This window comes from Pelobates fuscus, chromosome 5 (assembly GCF_036172605.1).
Source record: "Pelobates fuscus isolate aPelFus1 chromosome 5, aPelFus1.pri, whole genome shotgun sequence".
Taxonomy (NCBI): domain Eukaryota; kingdom Metazoa; phylum Chordata; class Amphibia; order Anura; family Pelobatidae; genus Pelobates; species Pelobates fuscus.
Window position 1 is genome coordinate 5373909 of NC_086321.1, and position 26596 is coordinate 5400504.

A 26596-nucleotide genomic window follows, 5' to 3' on the forward strand; every position below is an offset into this window, starting at 1 on the left:
GGGACCCGAACTTTTGGGCACAAAAATGGCTCTACAAAACTCCTGGAAAGGGCTAGAGAGCTGCAAAAGGAAGTAAAATGGGGGGTAAGGCTAGGACAAGTGCCCTGCAAACAAATGTGGATAGGGAAATCACTTAAAAATAACATAAAATAAGCAGCCGTTTAGTAGATAACTCCCTAATTCCAACGGGGTTAGGGAGTTATCTACCAAAAGGCTGAAAGACCTAAATTGTTCTTTCAGCCACATTTACTAATGCTAAGGAAAGATTACTTGGTATTAGTAAATTCATTCCCTACTCACTATACCGCGAGTAGGGGCGTGTCTAGTAAACAGTGAGCAGCCAGCTACTGCTCACTGTAAAAAAAAAAAACACAAAAAAACAAAAACAAAAAAAACTATTGCCCCCACCCCTGTGCGACGGGTGGGGGCCCTAAAGAAGAATGTGGAGGGGGGGACCTACTGTCCTCCCCCCCGGCCCCCACCCCTGAGCGGCGGGTGGGGGCCCTAAATAACAATAAGGGGGGCCTACTGTCCTCCCTCCCAGCCCCCACCACTGAGTGGTGGGTGGGGGGCCCTAAAAACTATTTAGGGGGGACCTAATGTCCTCCCTCCTGGCCCTCACCCCTGAGCGGTGGGTGGGGGCCCTAAATAACAATAAGGGGGGGCCTACTGTCCTCCCTCCCGGCCCCCACCACTGAGTGGTGGGTGGGGGGCCCTAAAAACTATTTAGGGGGACCTAATGTCCTCCCTCCTGGCCCTCACCCCTGAGCGGTGAGTGGGGGCCATAAATGAGAATGTTAGGGGGGGACCTACTGTCCTCCCCCCGGCCCCCACCCCTGCGCGGCAGGTGGGGGCCCTAAATAACAATAAGGGGGGGACCTAATGTTCTCCCCCCCGGCCCCCAACCCTGCGCGGCGGGTGGGGGCCCTAAATAACAATAAGGGGGGGGACCTAATGTCCTCCCCCCGGCCCCCAATCCTGCGCAGCAGGTGGGGGCTCTAAATAACAATAAGGGGGGGGGACCTACTGTCCTTTCCCCCCGCCCCCACCCCTGAGCGGTGGGTGGGGGCCATAAATAAAAATGGGGCCCCCACCACTTTTCATAAAACGTCCTCTGCTCCTAAAGGCGGATCACCAGATCAGTGTTACATACCCGATACGTTTTCACATAATTACTTTTAATTCATTATGACATGTATTCGTGTTAAGTATTTGCCCATGAGTTAACCAATAGTAAAGGTGTTTTGCTTTTTGTTTTGTTTTTCAAATAATTTTAATTTTCATTCCTGCCTGGTCCTATTAGTTAGGATCTGTTGGTTTTTCTGTTGAGTTATGTTTAGGCTGGAGTTGTGGAATTTATAGTTGAAAGTTAAGGTTAGGCTGGGTTATGAGAGTTAGGGGTTAGGGTTTGGCTAGAGTTATGGGAGTTAGAATTGGAATTTGGGGTTTGGCTGGAGTTATGGGAGTTAGAAATGGAAATTGGGGTTTGGCTGGAGTTATGGGAGTTCGAATGGGAATTTGGGGATTGGCTGGAGTTATGGGAGTTCGAATGGGAATTTGGGGTTTGGCTGGAGTTATGGGAGTTAGAAATGGAATTTGGGGTTTGGCTGGAGTTATGGGAGTTAGAATTGGAAGTTGGGGTTTGGCTGGAGTTATGGGAGTTAGAATTGGAAGTTGGGGTTTGGCTGGAGTTATGGGAGTTAGCTTAAGTTTCTGGCCCCAGGTGACATTATAAATATTGATACAATGCACTGCATGATTCCCTGGCTGTTAGATTCTACAGATGCATTGACACAGTCTTTGATTTATTTGAAATAACCCCAGATGTGAAGAAAATCTCATGGTTACAATTAATCAGAAACAATTATTGGATCAGGATCTCAGCCAGACGCGTTTTACTCTCCAGACTACACAGAATAAATTAAAGGATACTGAGAACAGACTGAACAGGAATATGTTAGATCTGTCTAAGGAAAAAACCCGCCTGCAACAAACCTCCAAGAACCTGCAAAATATTCAGAAAAAAGAAGAGACAACGAGGACCAACTTTAATTCCCTCAACAATAAGTGGAAGGAGGCTCAGACCTGTGTTACTTCTAACTGTAAGTGTGGAGAGAAAGCTACCTGCTTCCAGGTTTAGTGAGCGTACAGGGTACATACTAGGGTAGAGAAATCACCAAGTGTGCCATGAAAGCAAACATGGAAAGGTATAAATGTAAATGTTCATAGAGGCCCAAACTCCACGTGAGCGCTTAACACTACACATTAAATAACTTGATGTCAGTTTATGGCTGGTTGTGTTAGATTTGGTTTGTTGCATTTTAAAGGGAAACTATAGTCCCCTGGACACAACTGCAGCTTAATGTACGGCAGGCAGTGTAATGTATAGTATACAGCTTAATGTACAGCATGCAGCGTAATGTATAGTATACAGCTTAATGTACAGCATGCAGCGTAATGTACAGCAGGCAGTGTAATGTACATGACATGCGCACAGTCGTTATTCGGCTTGTGGCATTTTCTTCCCCATAACCCACCAATAAACACAGACACCAATTTTCTGTTGGAAAATAAAAGTCCACAGCTTTATTTAAATTTTTCCATAAACAAGATAACAAATTGGGGTCATTGCCAAATAAATTAATTTACCCCCACCCCCATCCGTACAGCATTAACCCAGACAATGACCCCATACCATAAACAATATATAACAATATAAATAACACATAAATATATAACACACGGCCTACCAAAGAGGCCCCATAATTGTAACTTTATTAACTGTAGGGGTGTACCGAGACACCCCTACACCACCAGGTTCGGAGCCACCGATGAGCTCGAACCAACAGACCACTTCCAACTCTGGCCTAATTCAACTTAAGCTTAGCCTAGCCACTTGCTAATCCACTTCCATCCCAATTACCCTAGCCCTATCCCGCCACAGCCCGAGACTTGATCCCTTAATGTCTCGAGCGCCCCCCACCACACAGAAATAGGGCCCGGGAGATCCCTTCCTGAAAACCGAGGTTTAGCAAGTCACAACCTACCTCCGAAAGGTGCACCCCATCCTTACGATAATACCCAGGTAACATACCCTCTAGCTCCCAATGCCTTACCGGGACCCCGCCTGACCTCCTAACGAAAACTGACATGGCCTTATTAACCTTCCCCCGACATCTCGACACCGCCGCTGTGTCCCTGGCGTGTCTCCAATTAAATCTAGGAACCATCTCAGACCACACTATAACCACTCCCGGCACCCGCTCCCGGAGGCGATCCAAATCCCGCTTCATTCTCCTAATTAGCTCCCTCTGAGGGATAAGCCCCAAATCGTTACCCCCACCATGTATCAGTATTACGTCCGGGGGATTTCCTTCCAACAATTTACCAAAAATCACTCCGCTAATGCTCTGCCAGCTGAAACCACGAAAACCAAACCATTGTAACTGTACAGTGTCCTGAAGAAAGCCCAGTTGTGCTCCATTCCTCCGAACTGCGGCCCTCTTCTGCGCCCAATAAACGTAGGAGTGACCCACCAACCATACAACCCGACCTGGAAAGAAACACAAGTTATAAACTAGCAGAGCATCGACACCACAACTCAAACCCAACCAGACACCCCCTTCAAACCAACTTATCTGTTCGTACATAAGTCCTAAAACGCGCGGACTCCCACCGACCTATCTGTTTAATCCGATCATCCCCGAGTCCGAGCCGCGCTGCTTCCGTTGCAGCCCCTATGCGAAATGAATGAGTCCCAAATTGCATGGGATGCAAACCCAACTGTTGCAGCCCCATGCGAAATACCCTGACAAATTGGAAGCGCGACAGCGCAAGACCATCCTCGTGAACGAGGAAGCACCCCGAGCTTTGAGGGCGCACGCCCAAGTATTTGTGCCCACACGCTACTGGGCAGACTACCGACCCCGGCAACGCAAACAAACTTATCGTCTTACCTCTCCCAAAGACATCCGTCTTGGAGCACCTCAGGCGTATCTCGACTTTGTCCTGCCCCAGCACCACATCCTCGAACCGGATCCCGTTCGCCCCGGACTTATTAGAACTGACCAGTTCGCCGATGCGGAACGCCCCAAAAAACGCCCAAACAAAAGCTACGGTAAACAAGAGCACTTCAAACGTAGATGTACAAACGTCATGCAGCCTGTCAGTCAGGCCATGTAGAATGTTAAACGACACAGGCCGTCTCGAGTCTACAGACCTACGACCTTTACGAAAGCCTTTCAACACCTGCTTCACCAAAAAAGTTTTTGTAATATCCTCTTTACCCATGAATTTAAACCAAAATGCTAAAGCTGACATGTAACGGTCCACCTTCGCGGGAGAAGCCCCTCCCGCGAATAACCGACACAATAACCATAAGAGCGTGTCCAACCTACCTGCCGGCGAATTCGCCCCTCCAGACTGCCCCATCATCTCCTCCCATTCATACCATACCTTGGTGTACGCTGTCCACGTCCCGGGCGCCAGGGAACTTCTTACAAAGCCCCCAAGCAAGACGTCCCGAGCCGCCACATCTCCGCCGGGCATGACTGACCTGTCTCCTGAGCTCCCGGCGCCGCTGCCCGAAAACGTTCCCACTGTGAACGAGATAAGGCGTCAGCGATAACATTCGACAATCCCGGGACGTGTTTCGCCCTAAACACAATATTCCAAGACATGCACAGCAGCACCAAACGCCTCAACAACCGTACCACAGGCAGCGAAGAGGCCGAGATATTATTAATTGCCTGCACCACTGCCATGTTATCAGAATGAAAGATCACCTTCCTGTTCGCGAGCTCTTCGCCCCATAAAGATACCGCCACTACCACAGGAAAGAGCTCAAGGAAGGCCAGGTTCCTGATCAAGGCGCTTTCCTTCCACGCCTCTGGCCACTCTTCCGCGCACCATCTCCCTGCCAAGTAGGCCCCGAAACCTACGCTCCGTATATAAGCCTATCGCGTCTGAAGACGTCGCCTCTTCCCTAAAATACACCCGACCATTGAACTCCTGTAAGAAACACAACCAAACATCCAGATCCGCCTTCATCGCAGCGGAGACTCTGATATAATGACCTGGCAAACGCGCCCCGCAGGTAGCTCGAGCCAACTGCCTGCAAAAAACCCTCCCCATAGGGATCACTTTACAAGCAAAGTTCAAGCTCCCCAGCAGGGACTGTAACTGCCTCAAGGTCACCTTCTTCGAACCCCTGACTACCGTCACCCGCTGGCGGAGCGCTGTCAATTTATCCGCAGGTAACCTACATTCCCCCTTCACCAAATCTATTTCCAGCCCTAGGAAGCTCAAGCATACCGTCGGGCCCACCGTCTTCTCAGCCGCCAACGGGATCCCAAAGACCTGCGCCACCCATTGCAACACCCCTAGTACTCGCCCACAACGATCGGACCCTGCCGGACCCACGCACAAAAAATCGTCCAGATAGTGCACTTCTGCACCCCCAGCCGACTCCAGACGCACCACCCATTCAAAGAAAGAGCTGAACTTTTCAAAGTATGAGCAAGAAATAGAGCAGCCCATGGGCAAACACAAATCCACGAAAAAACCCTCGTCAAAGAAACAACCCAATAAGTGGTGACATGTCGGGTGAATAGGAAGCAACCTGAAAGCCGCCTCCACGTCCACCTTCGCCATCAACGCACCCGGCCCCGCTCTCCTCACCAACTCAACCGCTTGATCGAATGACGCGTATGACACCGAGCTTAGGGCCGCGTCAATGTCGTCGTTAACAGACGCCCCTTTTGGGTAAGACAAATGGTGTATCAACCGAAATTTGCCTGGTTCCTTCTTGGGGACCACCCCCAACGGAGACACCCTCAAGTTCGGCAAAGGTGGGACCGCATAGGGTCCCGCCATCCTGCCAAGCCGTACCTCCGACATCAATTTGTCCCGCACCACCCCTGGGTGATCCCGAACGGATCGTAAATTCAAACATAAAGCCCCTGACCCCTTCCCTTTAAACGGTATCCTAAACCCCTCCGTGAATCCTTTCCACAAAAATTCCGCGTCAGCCCGATTAGCGTAGCGCTTTAGCCACGGCAGCATCTCGCCTACCTTCACCGGAGTTGCCCCCAGTGGCAGCGGCAGGGGCCGTGGCGCCACTGGGACCTCCCCCGCTAGACGATTTGCCTCTCTTGGAGCACCTATTGACTCCATGTGTACCGCCGCAACCGGAACACTCGTGTTTGAATCTGCACGACGATCCCCATTTACATTGGCCTTCGTTGAAAAGCCAGCAGAAACCCTTCTTTTGTCTGGCCGGCGCCGCTCCTCCAGGTGCTGCACCGGCCGCCCCGTGAAAGGGCGCAGCCTTCTGCGCCATCATGAGCCGCATCCACAGGGGCAGATCCATCTGATCCCATCTCATGCTCGGGTTCGCTGCTAAACGTTGGCGGAACTGCTCATCGTATTTCCACCAAGCAATCCCCCCATACGTCCGGTAAGCGTCCCCTATCCCGTCCAAGTAGCAAAAGAGTTGCGAACAGCGATCGGGAAACTTTTCCCCGATGACGCTGGCCAGTATGCAAAAAGCCCGCAACCAGTTCGCAAACGTCTTGGGTATCTTCCGATACCTACGTTTTTTCTCTTCCTCCTCCTTCTTCGCATCCTTTTTATCCTCATCCTTTAGATCAAGGAACTCTTCCAGAGGAAGGAGAGAAAAAACCTCCACAAACTCACCTTTCCAAATCCTGTCCTTCACCTCAGACTTCAGGTGACATCCCAAGGGGCCCGCGAAAGAGACATGTACATTCTGCCGCGCCGCATCAGAAACCTCCCCTCCTCCTACCGAACTCAAGCCTGTCCTCTCACCCGGTTCGGGCGTGCTCCGTCCGGAGACACCACTCACCGCCCCTTTCGCCTGACCCGACGTCCCGGAACCTACTTCCGGAACCCATACCCTTGAAAATTGCGGTGAAGCCCCCTCCCCACCGCCCCATGAATCTAACAATGATTTGAGGCAAGTTAACATGGAATCAGAATGTGATGTAACAGGCAACTCACCGCCAGAGCCTCCGGCCGCGGAAGGCCGCGGGGTCGTTTTCCTTCCCTCCGCCGCGTGCGGCCCCGGGGTGTCCAATTGACGCCGACTCCCTTCCGCCAGATCCCGCCGTGAGACCGTAGGTGTACCGCTCCGTGACCTGTAGGGAGAAGAACACCTGGGTAGTCTGTTCGAGTGCCCATCTACCCGCCCTTCCTCCTTACGTTCCCTGTCATCAACCCTGCGCCTCTCCCGCCTAGTAGCCAGGCCCTCTGGGCCGTAAGAACTATCCGGCCGTCCTTGGGTGCTCCCGTTGGATGACCCAGACTCGCTGCGCCGTTCCCTTCTCCCCCTGGCTCTGCAGACTGATCCCCGCCTACTGCACCCGTCAGTAGACGAGCTCCTCTCCCGGACACACCCTGTCCGTTTTTGCCTGGCGCCTGCCCCGCGCCGCCTCTTGTAATCCGCAGGCCTAGGGTTGTCTCTGTAATCATGCCGACCCCGGGAGCAACATTTATGGCCCTCCCGTACACTCCTAACCCCGCTGTCAGAGTGTGTGTCATACCCCTGGGACGATCTCTCACTGTCCGCTCCCCTGTCCACTGGGGAAGCGCTGCGCTGGCCCTGACAAACGGAAGCCCCTTCCGCTGTCGCCCTGACTTGTTCCTGCTGCCCTAGCTGGGTGACCTGTCCTGCCGTCCCCCCGCTGCCTTGCCTGGGCCTTGCCTCGCCCGCATGATCCAGTCCCCCTCCACTGGAATCCCTCACTGCCCTCTGAGATGGCGTCAGCCCGTCCTTCCCAATCCCCAGTGCCTTTCCTTGCCGCCCGGTATTTAAACCGGCGGCAGACTCACCGGGATGTCTCTGGGCTCCATCCGCACCTCCGACATCCTCTGCGGTCCCGGTCTCCTCGGAGGCCGTCGCTAACTTTGCCGCCTTGCCGCCCGCCGACCTGCGAGCAGCGCTCCTCGTGGTAGGCCGCGACACCATGCCAGGCCTAATCACCGCCCTTGCCTTACCGGCGCCACGTCGTACAGACGGGGCCGGCGGCGTTTGCGTTGGCTCCGACCGGCCTGCTTCCCCAACCGATGATCCGCTTGCCTCCCTGGAAGGACTCCGTCTCCGACGCGCTGCGGGCATCACGCCCGGGCTCAGCCGCTGGGGCGGTCTCGCCCTCCGCACCGAACGCCTCTCCACAGCCGCTGGGGGGTTACCGCTGGTCCCAGGAACCGCCAGTTGCTGCTGCAGCCATGCCATCCCCCTGTCTCTCACTGCTGCTCTCACACCGTCCAAAATCTCTTCAAGCGAAGCCATCTGAAAAGCAGAAGAAAAGAAACCACACAGCCTGCCAAAAACAATTAACAGGTAAGTGCGGATTCTGAATTAAAATGGCCGTTTGCTAAAATGGCCGCTTAATATACTCGCACTTTTCCACACCCTTTTGCATGCTCCACCCTAAACCCCACCCCCGAATCTATAGCTCCACCTGCCTACTCCTTGGCTCTGTCAAGGCCCATTCCCCTGACTGCGCTGATCCATGGGCTTCAGTATACAGCTTAATGTACAGCATGCAGCGTAATGTACAGCAGGCAGTGTAATGTACAGTATACAGCTTAATGTACAGCATGCAGCGTAATGTATAGTATACAGCGTAATGTACAGCAGGCAGTGTAATGTATAGTATACAGCTTAATGTACGGCAGGCAGCGTAATGTATAGTATACAGCTTAATGTACGACAGGCAGCTTAATGTACAGCATGCAGCGTAATGTACAGCAGGCAGTGTAATGTATAGTATACAGCTTAATGTACGGCAGGCAGCGTAATGTATAGTATACAGCTTAATGTACGACAGGCAGTGTAATGTATAGTATACAGCTTAATGTACGGCAGGCAGCGTTAAGTACGGTATACAGCTTAATGTACAGCATGCAGCATAATGTACAGCAGGCAGTGTAATGTATAGTATACAGCTTAATGTACGACAGGCAGCTTAATGTACAGCATGCAGCGTAATGTACAGCAGGCAGTGTAATGTATAGTATACAGCTTAATGTACGGCAGGCAGCGTAATGTATAGTATACAGCGTAATGTACAGCAGGCAGTGTAATGTATAGTATACAGCTTAATGTACGACAGGCAGCGTTAAGTACGGTATACAGCTTAATGTACAGCATGCAGCGTAATGTACAGCAGGCAGTGTAATGTATAGTATACAGCTTAATGTACGGCAGGCAGTGTAATGTACAGTATACAGCTTAATGTACAGCATGCAGCATAATGTACAGCAGGCAGTGTAATGTATAGTATACAGCTTAATGTACGACAGGCAGCTAAATGTACAGCATGCAGCGTAATGTACAGCAGGCAGTGTAATGTATAGTATACAGCTTAATGTACGGCAGGCAGCGTAATGTATAGTATACAGCGTAATGTACAGCAGGCAGTGTAATGTATAGTATACAGCTTAATGTACGGCAGGCAGCGTAATGTATAGTATACAGCGTAATGTACAGCAGGCAGTGTAATGTATAGTATACAGCTTAATGTACGACAGGCAGCTTAATGTACAGCATGCAGCGTAATGTACAGCAGGCAGTGTAATGTATAGTATACAGCTTAATGTACGGCAGGCAGCGTAATGTATAGTATACAGCGTAATGTACAGCAGGCAGTGTAATGTATAGTATACAGCTTAATGTACGGCAGGCAGCGTAATGTATAGTATACAGCGTAATGTACAGCAGGCAGTGTAATGTATAGTATACAGCTTAATGTACGGCAGGCAGCGTAATGTATAGTATACAGCGTAATGTACAGCAGGCAGCGTTAAGTACGGTATACAGCTTAATGTACAGCATGCAGCGTAATGTACAGCAGGCAGTGTAATGTATAGTATACAGCTTAATGTACGGCAGGCAGCGTAATGTATAGTATACAGCGTAATGTACAGCAGGCAGTGTAATGTATAGTATACAGCTTAATGTACGGCAGGCAGCGTAATGTATAGTATACAGCGTAATGTACAGCAGGCAGTGTAATGTATAGTATACAGCTTAATGTACGACAGGCAGCTTAATGTACAGCATGCAGCGTAATGTACAGCAGGCAGTGTAATGTATAGTATACAGCTTAATGTACGGCAGGCAGCGTAATGTATAGTATACAGCGTAATGTACAGCAGGCAGTGTAATGTATAGTATACAGCTTAATGTACGGCAGGCAGCGTAATGTATAGTATACAGCGTAATGTACAGCAGGCAGTGTAATGTATAGTATACAGCTTAATGTACGGCAGGCAGCGTAATGTATAGTATACAGCGTAATGTACAGCAGGCAGCGTAATGTACAGCAGGCAGTGTAATGTATAGTATACAGCTTAATGTACGGCAGGCAGCGTAATGTATAGTATACAGCGTAATGTACAGCAGGCAGCGTTAAGTACGGTATACAGCTTAATGTACAGCATGCAGCGTAATGTACAGCAGGCAGTGTAATGTATAGTATACAGCGTAATGTACAGCAGGCAGTGTAATGTATAGTATACAGCGTAATGTACAGCAGGCAGTGTAATGTATAGTATACAGCTTAATGTACGGCAGGCAGCGTAATGTATAGTATACAGCGTAATGTACAGCAGGCAGTGTAATGTATAGTATACAGCTTAATGTACGGCAGGCAGCGTAATGTATAGTATACAGCGTAATGTACAGCAGGCAGCGTAATGTACAGCAGGCAGTGTAATGTATAGTATACAGCTTAATGTACGGCAGGCAGCGTAATGTATAGTATACAGCGTAATGTACAGCAGGCAGCGTTAAGTACGGTATACAGCTTAATGTACAGCATGCAGCGTAATGTACAGCAGGCAGTGTAATGTATAGTATACAGCGTAATGTACGGCAGGCAGCGTAATGTATAGTATACAGCTTAATGTACAGCAGGCAGTGTAATGTATAGTATACAGCGTAATGTACGGCAGGCAGCGTAATGTATAGTATACAGCTTAATGTACAGCAGGCAGCGTAATGTACAGCAGGCAGTGTAATGTATAGTATACAGCTTAATGTACGGCAGGCAGCGTAATGTATAGTATACAGCGTAATGTACAGCAGGCAGCGTTAAGTACGGTATACAGCTTAATGTACAGCATGCAGCATAATGTACAGCAGGCAGCAGGGCCGCCATCAGGGGGTGACAACCATGACGGTTGTCACGGGCCCGGCGGCCCTGGGGGCCCCGGACTGCTCTGGCAGTCCCGGGCCCCACTTTCCCTCCCTGCACACATAGATAGCGAATATTGCTATCTATGTGTGCAGCCGCGGGCCCCCGGCTCCCTGTTACCGCAGAGGGGGCCCAGGCAGCACACAGCTTCTCCTCTCTTGTAATAACTCTCGCGAGACCCGGTTGCCATGGCAACGCTCCGCGGGTCTCGCGAGAGTTATTGGAACAGAGGAGAGAAGAGAAGCTGTGTGCTGCCTGGGCCCCCTCTGCGGTAAAGGGGAGCCGGGGGCCCCCCCACCGGACCACCAGGGATCATGGAATCTCCCCCTCCCTGGACAAGGTAAGCAGGGAGGGGGGAGAAACGTAATTAGATTTCAAAAAAAAAAAAATATGTAAAAATGTTTCCCCCGTCCTCTGAGTCCCACCGGGTGGCCCATGCACTTAGGGCCACCCGGAGGGCTTGTATCAGCAGGGGCCCGGTCGGGCGCTCTTTCCCCCCATGACCGGGCCCCTTGCTTTCCGGCAGCCGGCTGGGAGGGAGTGAGGATGGGGGATCCTCACTCCCATCATCCTCAGGCACCACACTGGACCCCAGGGAATCCACCCTCCAGCAAAAGGTAGGAAACTGGAGGGTGGGTTTAAAAATGTACATTTTACATGTGTGTCAGTATGTCTGTGTGTCAGTATGTCTTTTTGTCTGTGTGTCAATATATCTGTGTGTGTCAGTAGGTCTGTCTGTGTGTCAAAATATTTGTGTGTGTGTCAGTATGTCTATGTGTGTGTGTCAGTATGTCTGTCAGTGCATGTGCATGCATGTGTCAGTCTCTGTATGTGTCTGTGTGTGTCAGTATATGTGCCTGGATGTGTGTCAGTATTTCTCAGTGTATATGGGTGTCAGTGTGTCTGTCAGTGTGTGTGTGTGTGTGTCTGTGTGTGTCAGTATCTCGGTCAGTGTATGTGCCTGTGTGTGGGTGTCAGTATTTCTGTCAGTGTATGTGTGTCAGTATGTTGATCAGTGTGTGTGTCAGTATGTCTGTATATAAGCCTGTGTGTGTTTGTCAGTACGTCTACCAGTGTATGTGTCTGTGTGTGTCAATATATGTACCTGTGTGTCAGTATGTCTGTCAGTGTATGTGCCTGCTTATCTGTATGTAGTCAGTGTATGTATCTGTGTATCTGCTTGTGTGTCAGAGTATGTACCTGTGCATCTGAGCCGCAGCTTTATATACAAATACACCCCTCCATTCAAACTTCAACACTACATACAAGCACACTCCTACATTCAAAAACAAACACTACACATAAATGCACACTTGCATTCAAACTCCAGTACCACATACAAACACATTAACACAAACATACTTCATACAAACACATGCTTACATTCAAACACACAAAACAGTGCTAAATACAACCCTGCAAGCATGGGAAATTGGTAGAGCCCCACCTGTCAAAGCATTGTTAGAGTTGCACGACAGATGGGGTTCTACCTTTAGTCCAATCTTGCAATTGGGTGTCCCAAAAAAATTCATTCTATTTAATGCCGCCACTGCATTGGGATGGATGCCGTGATTGCATACCAGGGAGTGAGGGGCGACGGCGGCAGGGCCCAGGGGGCCCAACGGTCCAGTCGTTATTAAAGACGGCCCTGCACACACACACACTGCATACACTGACACAACACACACACTGCATACACTGACACAACACACACTCTGCATACACTAACACAACACACACTGCATACACTAATACAACACACTCTGCATACACTGACACAACACACTCTGCATACACTGACACAACACACTCTGCATACACTGACACAAGACACACTCTGCAAACACTGACACAACACACACTCTGCAAACACTGACACAACACACACTCTGCAAACACTGACACAACACACACTGCATACACGAATACAACACACACACTGCATACACTAACACGCACACACTGCATACACTAATACAATACACACACTGCATTCACTAATACAACATGCACTCTGCATACACTACACACTAACACACTCACTGCATCCACTATACTGACACACACTCTGCATTCACTACACTAACACACACTCTGCATCCGCTACACACTAACACACTCTCTGCATTCACTACACATTAACATTCTGCATTCACTACACTAACACACACTCTGCATCCGCTACACATTAACACACACTCTGCATCCGCTACACATTAACACACACTACATTCATTACACTGACACACTCTGCATTCACTACACCCTAACACACACTCTGCATTTATTACACCCTAACACACACTCTGCATTTATTACACCCTAACACAAACTCTGCATTTATTACACCCTAACACACACTCTGCATTTATTACACACTAACACACACTCTGCATTCACTAAACTATGCACACACTCTGGATTCACTATACTGACACACACTCTGCATTCACTACACTAACATACACTCTGCATTAACTGTACACACAGCATCCACTACACAAACATCCTGTATTCACAGTACACACACTACATCCACCATAAATTGAAACACTCTGCATTCACTATACACAGACACTGCGTCTAATACACACACTACATCCACTACAGACACTGCATCCACTAAACACATTTCATATAGTACATACAAACACTACATCCACTACACAAACACTCACTACATCCACTACTCAAACACACTCTATGTTCACTATAGACACTGCATCCGCTACACAAACACACACTCTGCATTCACTGCACAAACAGTATCTAATACACACAAACACTACATCCATTACACACATTCTAATTTACTTCCACCATACACACCACATTCAGTCCTGCATCATTGTCAGCGGACTAGGTAGGGCATGGGCGGGCCCGGGAGGGAGGGGGGGGGCCCAGACCTTGTGCTTTGTCAGGGGCCCCAAAATTTCTGATGGCAGCCCTGGCAGGCAGTGTAATGTACAGTATACAGCTTAATGTACAGCATGCAGCGTAATGTATAGTATACAGCTTAATGTACGGCAGGCAGTGTAATGTACAGCATGCAGCGTAATGTACAGCAGGCAGTGTAATGTATAGTATACAGCTTAATGTACGGCAGGCAGCGTAATGTATAGTATACAGCTTAATGTACGACAGGCAGCTTAATGTACAGCATGCAGCGTAATGTACAGCAGGCAGTGTAATGTATAGTATACAGCTTAATGTACGGCAGGCAGCGTAATGTATAGTATACAGCGTAATGTACAGCAGGCAGTGTAATGTATAGTATACAGCTTAATGTACGGCAGGCAGCGTTAAGTACGGTATACAGCTTAATGTACAGCATGCAGCATAATGTACAGCAGGCAGTGTAATGTATAGTATACAGCTTAATGTACGACAGGCAGCTTAATGTACAGCATGCAGCGTAATGTACAGCAGGCAGTGTAATGTATAGTATACAGCTTAATGTACGGCAGGCAGCGTAATGTATAGTATACAGCGTAATGTACAGCAGGCAGTGTAATGTATAGTATACAGCTTAATGTACGGCAGGCAGCGTAATGTATAGTATACAGCGTAATGTACAGCAGGCAGTGTAATGTATAGTATACAGCTTAATGTACGACAGGCAGCTTAATGTACAGCATGCAGCGTAATGTACAGCAGGCAGTGTAATGTATAGTATACAGCTTAATGTACGGCAGGCAGCGTAATGTATAGTATACAGCGTAATGTACAGCAGGCAGTGTAATGTATAGTATACAGCTTAATGTACGGCAGGCAGCGTAATGTATAGTATACAGCGTAATGTACAGCAGGCAGTGTAATGTATAGTATACAGCTTAATGTACGGCAGGCAGCGTAATGTATAGTATACAGCGTAATGTACAGCAGGCAGCGTAATGTACAGTATACAGCTTAATGTACAGCATACAGCGTAATGTACAGCAGGCAGTGTAATGTATAGTATACAGCTTAATGTACGGCAGGCAGTGTAATGTACAGTATACAGCTTAATGTACAGCATGCAGCATAATGTACAGCAGGCAGTGTAATGTATAGTATACAGCTTAATGTACGACAGGCAGCTTAATGTACAGCATGCAGCGTAATGTACAGCAGGCAGTGTAATGTATAGTATACAGCTTAATGTACGGCAGGCAGCGTAATGTATAGTATACAGCGTAATGTACAGCAGGCAGTGTAATGTATAGTATACAGCTTAATGTACGGCAGGCAGCGTAATGTATAGTATACAGCGTAATGTACAGCAGGCAGTGTAATGTATAGTATACAGCGTAATGTACAGCAGGCAGCGTAATGTACAGTATACAGCTTAATGTACAGCATACAGCGTAATGTACAGCAGGCAGCGTAATGTATAGTATACAGCGTAATGTACAGCAGGCAGCGTAATGTATAGTATACAGCTTAATGTACGACAGGCAGCGTTAAGTACGGTATACAGCTTAATGTATTTGTTCTGGTGAGTAGAATCATTCCCTTCAGGCTTTTTGCAATAAACACTGTTTTTTCAGAGAGGCAGTGTTTACACTACAGCCTAGTGATAACTCTACTGGCCACACATCAGATGGCTACTGGAGGTGCTTGCTGGGGCAGTGCTGCACAATGTGACTGACATTTGGTCTCTCCACCCTCAGCATGGAGACACTGAACTTTCCTCATAGAGATGCACTGATTCAATGTATCTCTATGAGGAGATGCTGATTGACCAGGGCAGCATTTGGCTCCACCCCGACCCACCTCCTTGGCTTGAAGATCATCAGAATTGACAATTCAATGCATTCCTATGGGAACGTATTGTGATTGGTTCAGATTATCACTTCTGATTATGTCAGCCAAGCAGGCAGATCAGGGGTGGAGCTCGGAGCAGCAGATAGGAATAAAGGTAAGATTTGACTATACAAATAAGAGCTAGATGGTGATTTTAACACTATAGGGTTCAGAATACATGTTTGTAACGGATCACCTGGCACCCCAAATGGGTACCTCCGTTAATGGATGCTCCTAGTGCTTCCCGAGGGCTCCAAGCACTCCACTTGACACCATAAGCACTGCAGACCCCACGAACCGCCGCAGCTTGATTGGGGTCTCACCGTCTTCTACCAACGCCCTGGACCTAAGACAAGGCTCCAGGTTCCAGTGGGTGAACCGCTCTTTCCCCAGAGAGCAAAGCAGGAACAGGAACAAGCTCTTAGAAGAGCTTAGTGATTATAGCAAGGGAGTATGAAGAGCATAGCAATCCCTTGTAGCAGATTTCCCCCAATAAGAGACAGGCCTCTAAATTGAGGGTGAAGTAGAGCTGGTTTAATGAGCACACAGGCATTTCTTATATACAGTTTTCCCCACAAGGTTACCACCCACAGGACACAGTCACAACAGCCAATCAACACAGTATTGTACAGTTAGACACTCCCAGCTAATGTACACAAACCCTCCCCTCTGCCTGTGATACAATTACCAAACACAATGGACTAACTCAATTACCACAGGCAGAAAATATCCAAGTTTACCCAAAGTCCAGAAACACCCCAAAACAACAACATATCCCCACAAATCCTACATCCCTGGATAGCCCTGATCTGGGTGAACAACATATCCATAAATCACCCAGATCAGAGCAGGGGTTCAAAAGTGTTATGGAAGTCACATTTGACCGACCGCAAGCATGGCTTTCCTGCCCAAAATAGTTCCACAGATTTAGGCTGTGCAGCCGGTCTATCTTCTCATTATCCTGGAGATAATTGGCTTAAGTGGCTGTGGTAACTTAATTATCTCCAGGTACAGGAAATATCTCTAAGTCAAAAACCACATAAAAATACATAACTCATATAATACAATGTTTAACCTATATGTCCAACATATCCCCAGATAGCTTGGATCTGAGCGCTCAATATGTCCGAAAAGCGCTCAGATCTCACGAATACAGTTGGACCGCCATGGGGTTAAACAATAGCAAGGGCTGGGGAGGGACAAAGCAGCCAGTTTAAACTGGTCTGGCAGTGTCCCTGGGACAACGCCCTGCTGGAGAAACAATAGGACAGGAAAAAGGGGGAGGGGAAGAGGCACATTTTCCCATGGATTTAAAGGGGCAGAAAAAGTGTTTTAAAATCCAATATGCCCAAATAAAACTTTTAGAGGGCAATACATCCCAGGGGCCATAGTCACAGGGCAAGAGGCTGGCAAGCAGGCCCCTCCAAAACCCAGTGGTGGAGTGTAGTTTTTAACAATGTTTGTGTTCCTGACTCTATAATGTTCCTTTAAGAAAAACATATCTTGTATCTAATATATTAGGTGAGGTGTTAATCCTCTTAAACCCTGCTTTATTCTCATTCTAGGTGAAGCTGGTAAGGATAGTGGCAGAGTGCATATTGGTAAGTGAGGTCGGTCCGAAATTGCTGCAAATTCGTTGGGTTTTAAACATTTTATAAAACCTCCTTTATAGTAAAATTGGTGTCTTATTTGTCATTGTTTATTTTTACTTTTTTAATGTGCTGACCAGCTACCACTTCATTAACGCTCACAGTGCTGATTGTTTTTAATGATTTGTCTGCTGGCCGATAGCACCACCAACAGGCAAATCGTTTGGAATAGTTTTAAATCTTTCATGAATTAATCAGGTCGCTTAATTGCAAAGTCAGGTCATTGTTGTATAGCGTGAAGAATGTTCTGCAGTCTCAATGACCCTATACAGAGCTGGCTGGATTTTTCACATCAGGTACGCAGCCAATCGCACTTTAGTCAACATATTTGAAAATGAATTTAGAATTTAACTGTAAGCATAACAGGTTTGGAGATTTTTAAAAATGTGTCCAGTTTGAAATTCACTTTTAATTAGAGCTATTGAGCTAACAGAAACGGCAGGGCATAAAGGAATGGAGGAGGTGAGTGTATATAGTCTGCAAATTCCAAATTTAGACCCGAATTTGGTTGCACAGAAAAGCATGCTGTGTGTAAGCGTGCAGTGCCAGACCCAACACAGAAAGCTGGAGGTAAGCTGGCAGCATTCCTGACAGGATTAGAGCAAGCACCCAGTGGATCCATACCCCTCCACCCATAAACCATAGGTACTTCTTTGGGTCGGGCCTATAGTCTGGACCTCCAAGCCATTCCATAAGCCAGGGGCTTCCATCACACCTAGCAAGGCTGAAGTGATCATCAAGGGTTGCTGTGTCTCATGAAAAGGAAGCCGGCCTGAATTTTGGATCTGGAGTGTGTCACGTATTCATCCGCTTATAAAAATGTGGTTAATGACATTTACTGTCCACACAGGAAAAGTTGTGCCGAGCAGCAACCTAATCCACAGAAGGGTTAATGCTGAGCAGCAATTATGCAAATGGGAACCTGGTAACTGACTTTGGGGTCAAAGGCCGGTTACAGCCTATCAGATCTAGAGGAGGAGTATTTAGGCCCAAATCTCATCCTGCTCAGTGCCCTGTCGTGGTTTCCCTTGTGGTTGTCCGAGAGCGCGTTCCGGTTTATAGTTTTCTACCTGGTTTTTGACTTTGGCTTTGTTTATTGACTTCTCTATATTCTGGTATCCTGACTCCTGGCTTTCCTCATCGCTGCGTCCCTTTCAGTGTTCCCTGACCCCGGCTAGTATTTTGACTATTCTATGTACGTTAAATCCGGCCATTCTAAGGACCGGTAATACGTTACTTATTTGTCATCCGTGCTATACAGTTCTACGTGCTGGATCAAACAGTAATCCTGACAGACTGCCCTTTTTTGTGTGTTCTCTCTGTAAGGGCACAAGATGAGCTAATATTTGTATATGGAAAAATATGTACATAAAGGGAAAAAATTAGAGAAAAAAGGAAAAAAGTAAAAAAAAAAGGATAAAAGCAGTCCTACGTACGTAAAGGAAAAAAGTACAGAGTCCATCCAATATATGACAAAAAAGACAAAACTCTCCAAGAAGAAGGTACTGGTTGAATCTCACCATAAGGAATGTGGTTTGTCCTGGAAAAAAGTCCTGATTAGCTTTGGTGGCAATCCATCATATAGAAATCCATGTATTTCCTGGACATAGGAGAGATCCTAGACTCTGCAGACTGTCCCTTCGAAGGCCTTTGTCAAGGCTATTTCTGCACAGTCTCGGATATCTCCTATGTCCAGGAAATACATGGATTTTTATTTCTACAGACACCTGACATGTGAATCTGGCTCTGTTTGCATTCAGGCAGCTGAGATTCCTATCTATCAATCACTAGTACAGAGATTATATCGAGGAGAATGATCTGCCTGAGCACTAACCTACATTAACATTTCTTATTTGTTCTACACGAATCTGTTAAAGTTCTCAGTTTTTATAAATTTTACCATTATTCCTCTCATTACAGTCCATGGAGCAGGGTGTTGCTAGGTTCTAAAAACACACAGGAATTAAGCTCAAAATTATTTGGTGACCCATTTCCTAAAGCTTCACTCCTACTCTCCACCAAACTACACCTCTTAACAACTCTCATCATGCTCAGTTTGTTACACAGATGCTCACAGGCACAAAGGCATACACAGGCACATACGGACAAAGACAGACCCACACAGATACCAGACAGGCACACACAGACAGAGGCAGGTTTAGACACACAGACACACACAGACAGTCCTAGGCAAACACAGGCAAGCACACAAATACAGACAGGTAAACATAGACACTGGCATAGCCAGGACTAGAAAGGCGCACACACAGGCATGCATACTCACACACAAAGGCAGACTTGCATGTCGTAAAAAAAAGATACATTTTCTGTACGAGAGATTTACAGGGAATATGATAAAGTATAATTTTCCCTGGATATCTATCACTGCTTCTGCCAGTCCCTGCAAAAATATTTGGGCTACAGTCCCCCATACTGCTCTCTAGCACCCTGGGCCCCTGATAGTTACACACCAGCCGTGGAGGGACCAAGTCCCAGTGAGGCCAAGCAAGTGAACCTGGCAATGGACTCCTAAGTAGCCCGATACTGATAAATATCTCAGTGAAACCTATTGTGAAATACCCAGTAAAATGGGTACATTAGTTTTAAATTCCACATCCTGTCTTGTGAAACTCATTTATGATCTTTTACTATTCTGTTGATAGAGACCATCCCTATGACACCCTCCTGATCCAGTTATCTAAATGTATTAAAGCATAGAATTAAACATAATGTCTTCCGTGAGTAGATATTCTCTATATCCACTGTTCATAACTCTCATTGATTTACCCTTGTTTCCCACAGACCCATTCACTTTCTGTCCAAGTGGCTGGAGACAGATTAACGATAGGTGCTACTTCTTCTCCCAGGAGAGAAAAGCCAGAATTAACAGTGGAGAGGACTGTGAAAGAAGAGCAGCCACTCTTGTCAAAATTGATGAGGAAGATGATCAGTTACAGGTAAAATATTAATTAAATATCCTTAATAGCATGTGTTAGTGGAGAATAATAATATGAGTGTAGAGCATTGATTAGCCAAGAATAATAAATGTGAACATCTGGTTGAGGACAAATGCTTCCATGGTAAAGCCAGGTTTGTGCTATGGACCTCGTATTCTTTCTGAGGTCTCCTCCATAACAAGTAATTATTGCTTTTTGTGAATGTCCGTGTTCACACGGCGTATGGCTTCACGCAAGAAGCATATCAATTAAGTGGTAAAGTATATATCCGTGGTGCTCAAAACGTAGATTCCCAGATGTTTTAGAACTTCATATTCAATAGTGATTTGCCATTCTAAAGGCTGGCAAAAAAAATCTAGAGATCTTTACTGTAGCGGGACCTGGGTAACCTGGCTGGTTATCCCCTGTTCGTAAGATAGGTCAGACCCATTTCCCCAGTAACCGGACGGGACACAGTTCCAGGATTCAATTGTTGACAATGTTTATTTGGACACACAGGGTGTCTCATCCAATCCAACACAAAACACATCCGGGAGGGGGCTAGGGAACAGAACCATCTCCCGCTCTGGGAGATACTAACAGGACACAGGGACACGCATTAGTACACATTAAAAACAGGAGGGTGAACTTTGGGGCTCGGCGCCCCGGGACGGGAAGAGGGTACAGGTGTTACATTTTATATGGATGAACAGCCCCAGGTCTCATCTGGGATCCCTGCAAAAAGCGGGGCGATCGGATGTACAGAGCCGGAGATATCAGCGTCGTAAGTCTGGGGCTCAAGGCTCTGTACATCTCCGAAATCAGTTCCGTGGTGTTGCTTGGTTTAGTCCAGTGAATTCAAACTTCAAACTGAATTCAAATTCAAACTCTGCTGCACCAATCGGTGCTCGAGGAGGATAGGGGTTTCGTAGCCCAATCAGAAGAGAGGGCGTGAAACCCGATGTCAGCAATCCGCAGAAAGGCGCAAAACTTATTCGCTCCAATCAGCGCCAAGGTACGAGAGGGCTTTCGCCGCCCAATCAGATGGAAGGGCGCGAATCCCCGTTTTAACAAGCGCTCCTTCTCGGATTGGTCGCTTGCTCCCTGCGGCGACCAATCCTCGCTTTACCCGTGCCGACCAACCAGGAGAGTGGCGTGAACCCAGTTTGAATGGGCTCTCCCATTGGTCGGCACAGACTTCCATGCGGCCAGCGGGAACCCTGCAGCCATGAGACTGACTCACAGCCCCAGGGACTCTCTGCTGGCGGTCGTCCCTCTCTATGGTGGATATCCCCACGCAGGTATTCACTGGAGAGAGTGCTCTCCTGGGCAGCCATGAGCGTAGCTCCCAGGTAAGGGACAGGGATGAGGGATTATAGCTCCATTGGGAGCAGGTAGGATGATCCCTGACACTGGGATCAAAGACAGTGTACATAGGCCGGTTCGGGAGACGAATGCTCACCCTGGTGGGCGTTCGGTGATACGAACCAGCGGCCACCCAGGGGAAGCATGCAACGCTTGTTTGTGAAGGTGTATTGGGAAGGTCCGGCACGGTTCAGGAGACGAATGCTCCCCCTTTTGGACGTTCGGTAATACGAACCAGTGACGGGAAGCAAGCGCCGCTCGTTCCCTTGTGGTCTGCGGTTTTCACACCTCGTTAGCGAGGTGTGAATGTTCTAATTGGGGTATTGGGGTGGTTCGGCATGGTTCGGGAGAGGAATGCTCCCCCTGTTGGACTTCAGTAGTACGAACCGGCAGCCACCCAGGGAAAGCACGCGCCGCTCGTTCCCTTTGGTCTGTGGTCTAAGTAAACGTGCTAAATGAAGTGCCGGGTGGTCGCCCCCAGGCAGTCAAATGGAACATTGCAGGATTTTATGGTCAAAACTAGCAGAAAGAGGAATATGAAAGAGGGGGAACACACATTCTAGTAGGTTACATCCACACATAAAACAAGATTCACAGTTTAGGCAGTCCCGCCACATCTACCATCCAGGTTATCGGGCTCCTCTCATACATATTATGCAGGGAGTGCAGAATTATTAGGCAAATGAGTATTTTGACCACATCATCCTCTTTATGCATGTTGTCTTACTCCAAGCTGTATAGGCTTGAAAGCCTACTACCAATTAAGCATATTAGGTGATGTGCATCTCTGTAATGAGAAGGGGTGTGGTCTAATGACATCAACACCCTATATCAGGTGTGCATAATTATTAGGCAACTTCCTGTCCTTTGGCAAAATGGGTCAAAAGAAGGACTTGACAGGCTCAGAAAAGTCAAAAATAGTGAGATATCTTGCAGAGGGATGCAGCACTCTTAAAATTGCAAAGCTTCTGAAGCGTGATCATCGAACAATCAAGCGTTTCATTCAAAATAGTCAACAGGGTCGCAAGAAGCGTGTGGAAAAACCAAGGCGCAAAATAACTGTCCATGAACTGAGAAAAGTCAAGCGTGCCGCTGCCAAGATGCCACTTGCCACCAGTTTGGCCATATTTCAGAGCTGCAACATCACTGGAGTGCCCAAAAGCACAAGGTGTGCAATACTCAGAGACATGGCCAAGGTAAGAGGCTGAAAGACGACCACCACTGAACAAGACACACAAGCTGAAACGTCAAAACTGGGCCAAGAAATATCTCAAGACTGATTTTTCTAAGGTTTTATGGACTGATGAAATGAGAGTGAGTCTTGATGGGCCCGTGGCTGGATTGGTAAAGGGCAGAGAGCTCCAATCCGACTCAGACGCCAGCAAGGTGGAGGTGGCGTACTGGTTTGGGCTGGTATCATCAAAGATGAGCTTATGGGGCCTTTTCGGGTTGAGGATGGAGTCAAGCTCAACTCCCAGTCCTACTGCCAGTTTCTGGAAGACACCTTCTTCAAGCAGTGGTACAGGAAGAGGTCTGCATCCTTCAAGAAAAACATGATTTTCATGCAGGACAATGCTCCATCACACGCGTCCAAGTACTCCACAGCGTGGCTGGCAAGAAAGGGTATAAAAGAAGAAAATCTAATGACATGGCCTCCTTGTTCACCTGATCTGAACCCCATTGAGAACCTGTGGTCCATCATCAAATGTGAGATTTACAAGGAGGGAAAACAGTACACCTCTCTGAACAGTGTCTGGGAGGCTGTGGTTGCTGCTGCACGCAATGTTGATGGTGAACAGATCAAAACACTGACAGAATCCATGGATGGCAGGCTTTTGAGTGTCCTTGCAAAGAAAGGTGGCTATATTGGTCACTGATTTGTTTTTGTTTTGTTTTTGAATGTCAGAAATGTATATTTGTGAATGTTGAGATGTTATATTGGTTTCACTGGTAAAAATAAATAATTGAAATGGGTATATATTTGTTTTTTGTTAAGTTGCCTAATAATTATGCACAGTAATAGTCACCTGCACACACAGATATCCCCCTAAAATAGCTAAAACTAAAAACAAACTAAAAACTACTTCCAAAAATATTCAGCTTTGATATTAATGAGTTTTTTGGGTTCATTGAGAACATGGTTGTTGTTCAATAATAAAATTAATCCTCAAAAATACAACTTGCCTAATAATTCTGCACTCCCTGTATGTTCTGCTGCCTGGAATGCTAAAAGTGTCTTACTTTTATTAAGTATGTTACTACGCTTTGCAGAGGGCTGTCTATAAAACAAAATGTGATACCATATGAACGAACATTTACAGCACTCTTTTTATTGGTTCTAGGAATGGATTCGTCAGTCTAGACAGAGCTATTGGATTGGTTTGAGCAAAGATGACAACAGTCTGTATAGATGGCCTGACAATACAATTCAGTAAGTGGCCATCTGTTTGAATTCTCATTTTATTTTATTTTTATTTATAATTATATTTCTTTTTTTCTATTCTCTCCAGACAAGTACACTTTAAAAATAACTTTGCATGTGTAAAAGCAAGTCCAGACCTGGAGGAATCTTATTGTGGTATAGCTCTTCCGTGGATCTGCGAGAAACCAATTGGTCAGTGTTTTTCGAAGGAGAGCACCCTGCAGTGTCTTGGAGAGAAGTTGGAGGTCATTGCAGAGAAGCCTTCTCCATGAGTCCTACAAAAACATGTTAGATCCTTGTGACTATCGATAAGACATTCTGTTCAAACTTTTTAAACGTTGATGGAAGATGTATTGTGATAAAGCAAACATTTTGAGTTAAAATGAGAACATACATGCAACACAGAAACAGTATCTACACATCTTCCCTATTAAAGGGAAGCAATACGAGCTGTGATGGAATGAAGCTTAACACAAACATTCAGGGATTCTGCTCAAAATTCATATAAGTTAATGGTGGGTTTGTGGTGCTTGGATCTACTAAAATCTTGATTTTCCTAAATATTGTCTGATTAAGATTAACAGATTTGCTGCGTATCTGATTCGTTCTTCATACAATAAAAAACAAAGTAAAATGTATTTTCTTTAGCACATTCATTATCTCCACTTCAAACATGATCTGTGTGAGGGAACAGATATTTAAACCAATAACTGGTACGTACAAATCCACAACATGTTCCGCAGCGCTTGGCCAATCTCAAAGAAACGGGGAAAAATGATTATCATTTATGTATTATTATATATGTAAAATGTATTGAGTGAAACTAAATTGCAGATTCAAGTTATGGAACCACAAGGAACAGAGTAATCTAATAGATAAGCCTTTCCTTCCCAAAAATGTACTTGGTATACATACATACATACATCAGATACAGGACTATCCGTTAAAGTGAGGATTCAAAGTAGGGATCGACCGATTATCGGTTTTACCGATATTATCGACCGATATTCGGTATTTTCGGCAGTATCGGTATCAGCCAATAGAGATACCGATATTGCCGATAATACATACCAGGACCGCCGGGCCCATTATAAGCCTGGCGGTCCTGGGGGACCCACAGCAAGCTGTTACTTACCTCCCAGCAGCTCCGTTCAGCTCCCAGTGTAAATCTCTCTCATTTTAATTTAGGGCCCCCACCCACCGCTCAGGGGTGGGTGCCAGGGTGGAGGACATTAGGTCCTCCCCTTATTCTTATTTAGGGCCCTCACCCACCGCGCAGGGGTGGGGGCCCGGGGGGAGGACAATAGGTCCCCCCCATTATTTTATTTTAGGGCCCCCACCCACCGCTCAGGGGTGGGGGTAGGGGGGGCAATAGTTCCCCCCCCTTATTCTAATTTAGGGCCCCCACGCACCGCTCAGAGGTGGGGAAATAGGCCCCCCTTTAGTTTAAAAACCGGGAGGGGGACCCTTTTTTTTTTTTTTGCAATGAGCAGCCACTGGCTGCTCACTGTTTACTAGAGATGCCCCTACTCGCGGTATATTACTAATACCAAGTAATCTTTACTTAGCAAGTAATCTTTACCAATTTAGGTCTTTCAGCCTTTTATCTAGGCTACCAAGCTATCTACCAAGCGGCTGCAAGAGAAGTTCCGAAATGCCAAAGTTTCCGAAGTTCCCGAAGTTCCAAAATTACTGAATTTCCGAAGTGTCGGAAGTTTCGGAATGCCAAACCGAACCGAAAGTTTTTCCCATGCACATGCCTAGTCTGTGCTTTGTTTTATATACAAATACCCAGAGATTGAAGACTCATTACAACCGATCATATACCCCAGCTGGGGAGACAAGTCTGACATATTTCCATCTCGTGAGTGTTCTCCCACCCACTCCCTTTTCATTTGTCTGTACCTTATTACACCATAAAGTCTTACTTTATTATTATTATACACAACATTTAGTATTTCACATACAATTTAGGGGCATTTACATTTATATATTGTGTTGGATTCCTCCTTTGTCTGTATTAGTGGAGTTATGTTTGGGTATCTGTGAGGGTGGTTTTCTACCTTTAAATAATTTTATAAAAGAAAAACAAGTAGCAAGAGAAGTGATAAAGGACAACAGCTCAATTAGCCTGCCCTTCGGTGGGTCCCCGCTCCGATCTCAAGCTGGTTTTAGCTCATCCTGTGCCATTACAGAGAGAACATCTCTGAAACATAT

General features: G+C 46.8%; 1 protein-coding gene across 1 annotated transcript in view; it reads left to right on the plus strand.

Moving 5' to 3' along the window:
- LOC134612346 (B-cell differentiation antigen CD72-like) overlaps positions 1 to 25005 on the plus strand; it is a 66077-nt gene extending 41072 nt beyond the window's left edge. Inside the window, exons 5-9 of the mRNA XM_063456683.1 lie at positions 1825 to 2102; positions 17573 to 17608; positions 20459 to 20613; positions 24300 to 24388; positions 24468 to 25005. Of these exons, the coding sequence (XP_063312753.1) occupies positions 1825 to 2102; positions 17573 to 17608; positions 20459 to 20613; positions 24300 to 24388; positions 24468 to 24651 (742 nt within the window). The 3' untranslated portion in view covers positions 24652 to 25005. The remainder of the gene's footprint in view (positions 1 to 1824; positions 2103 to 17572; positions 17609 to 20458; positions 20614 to 24299; positions 24389 to 24467) is intronic.
- The last annotated feature ends 1591 nt before the right edge of the window (positions 25006 to 26596 follow it).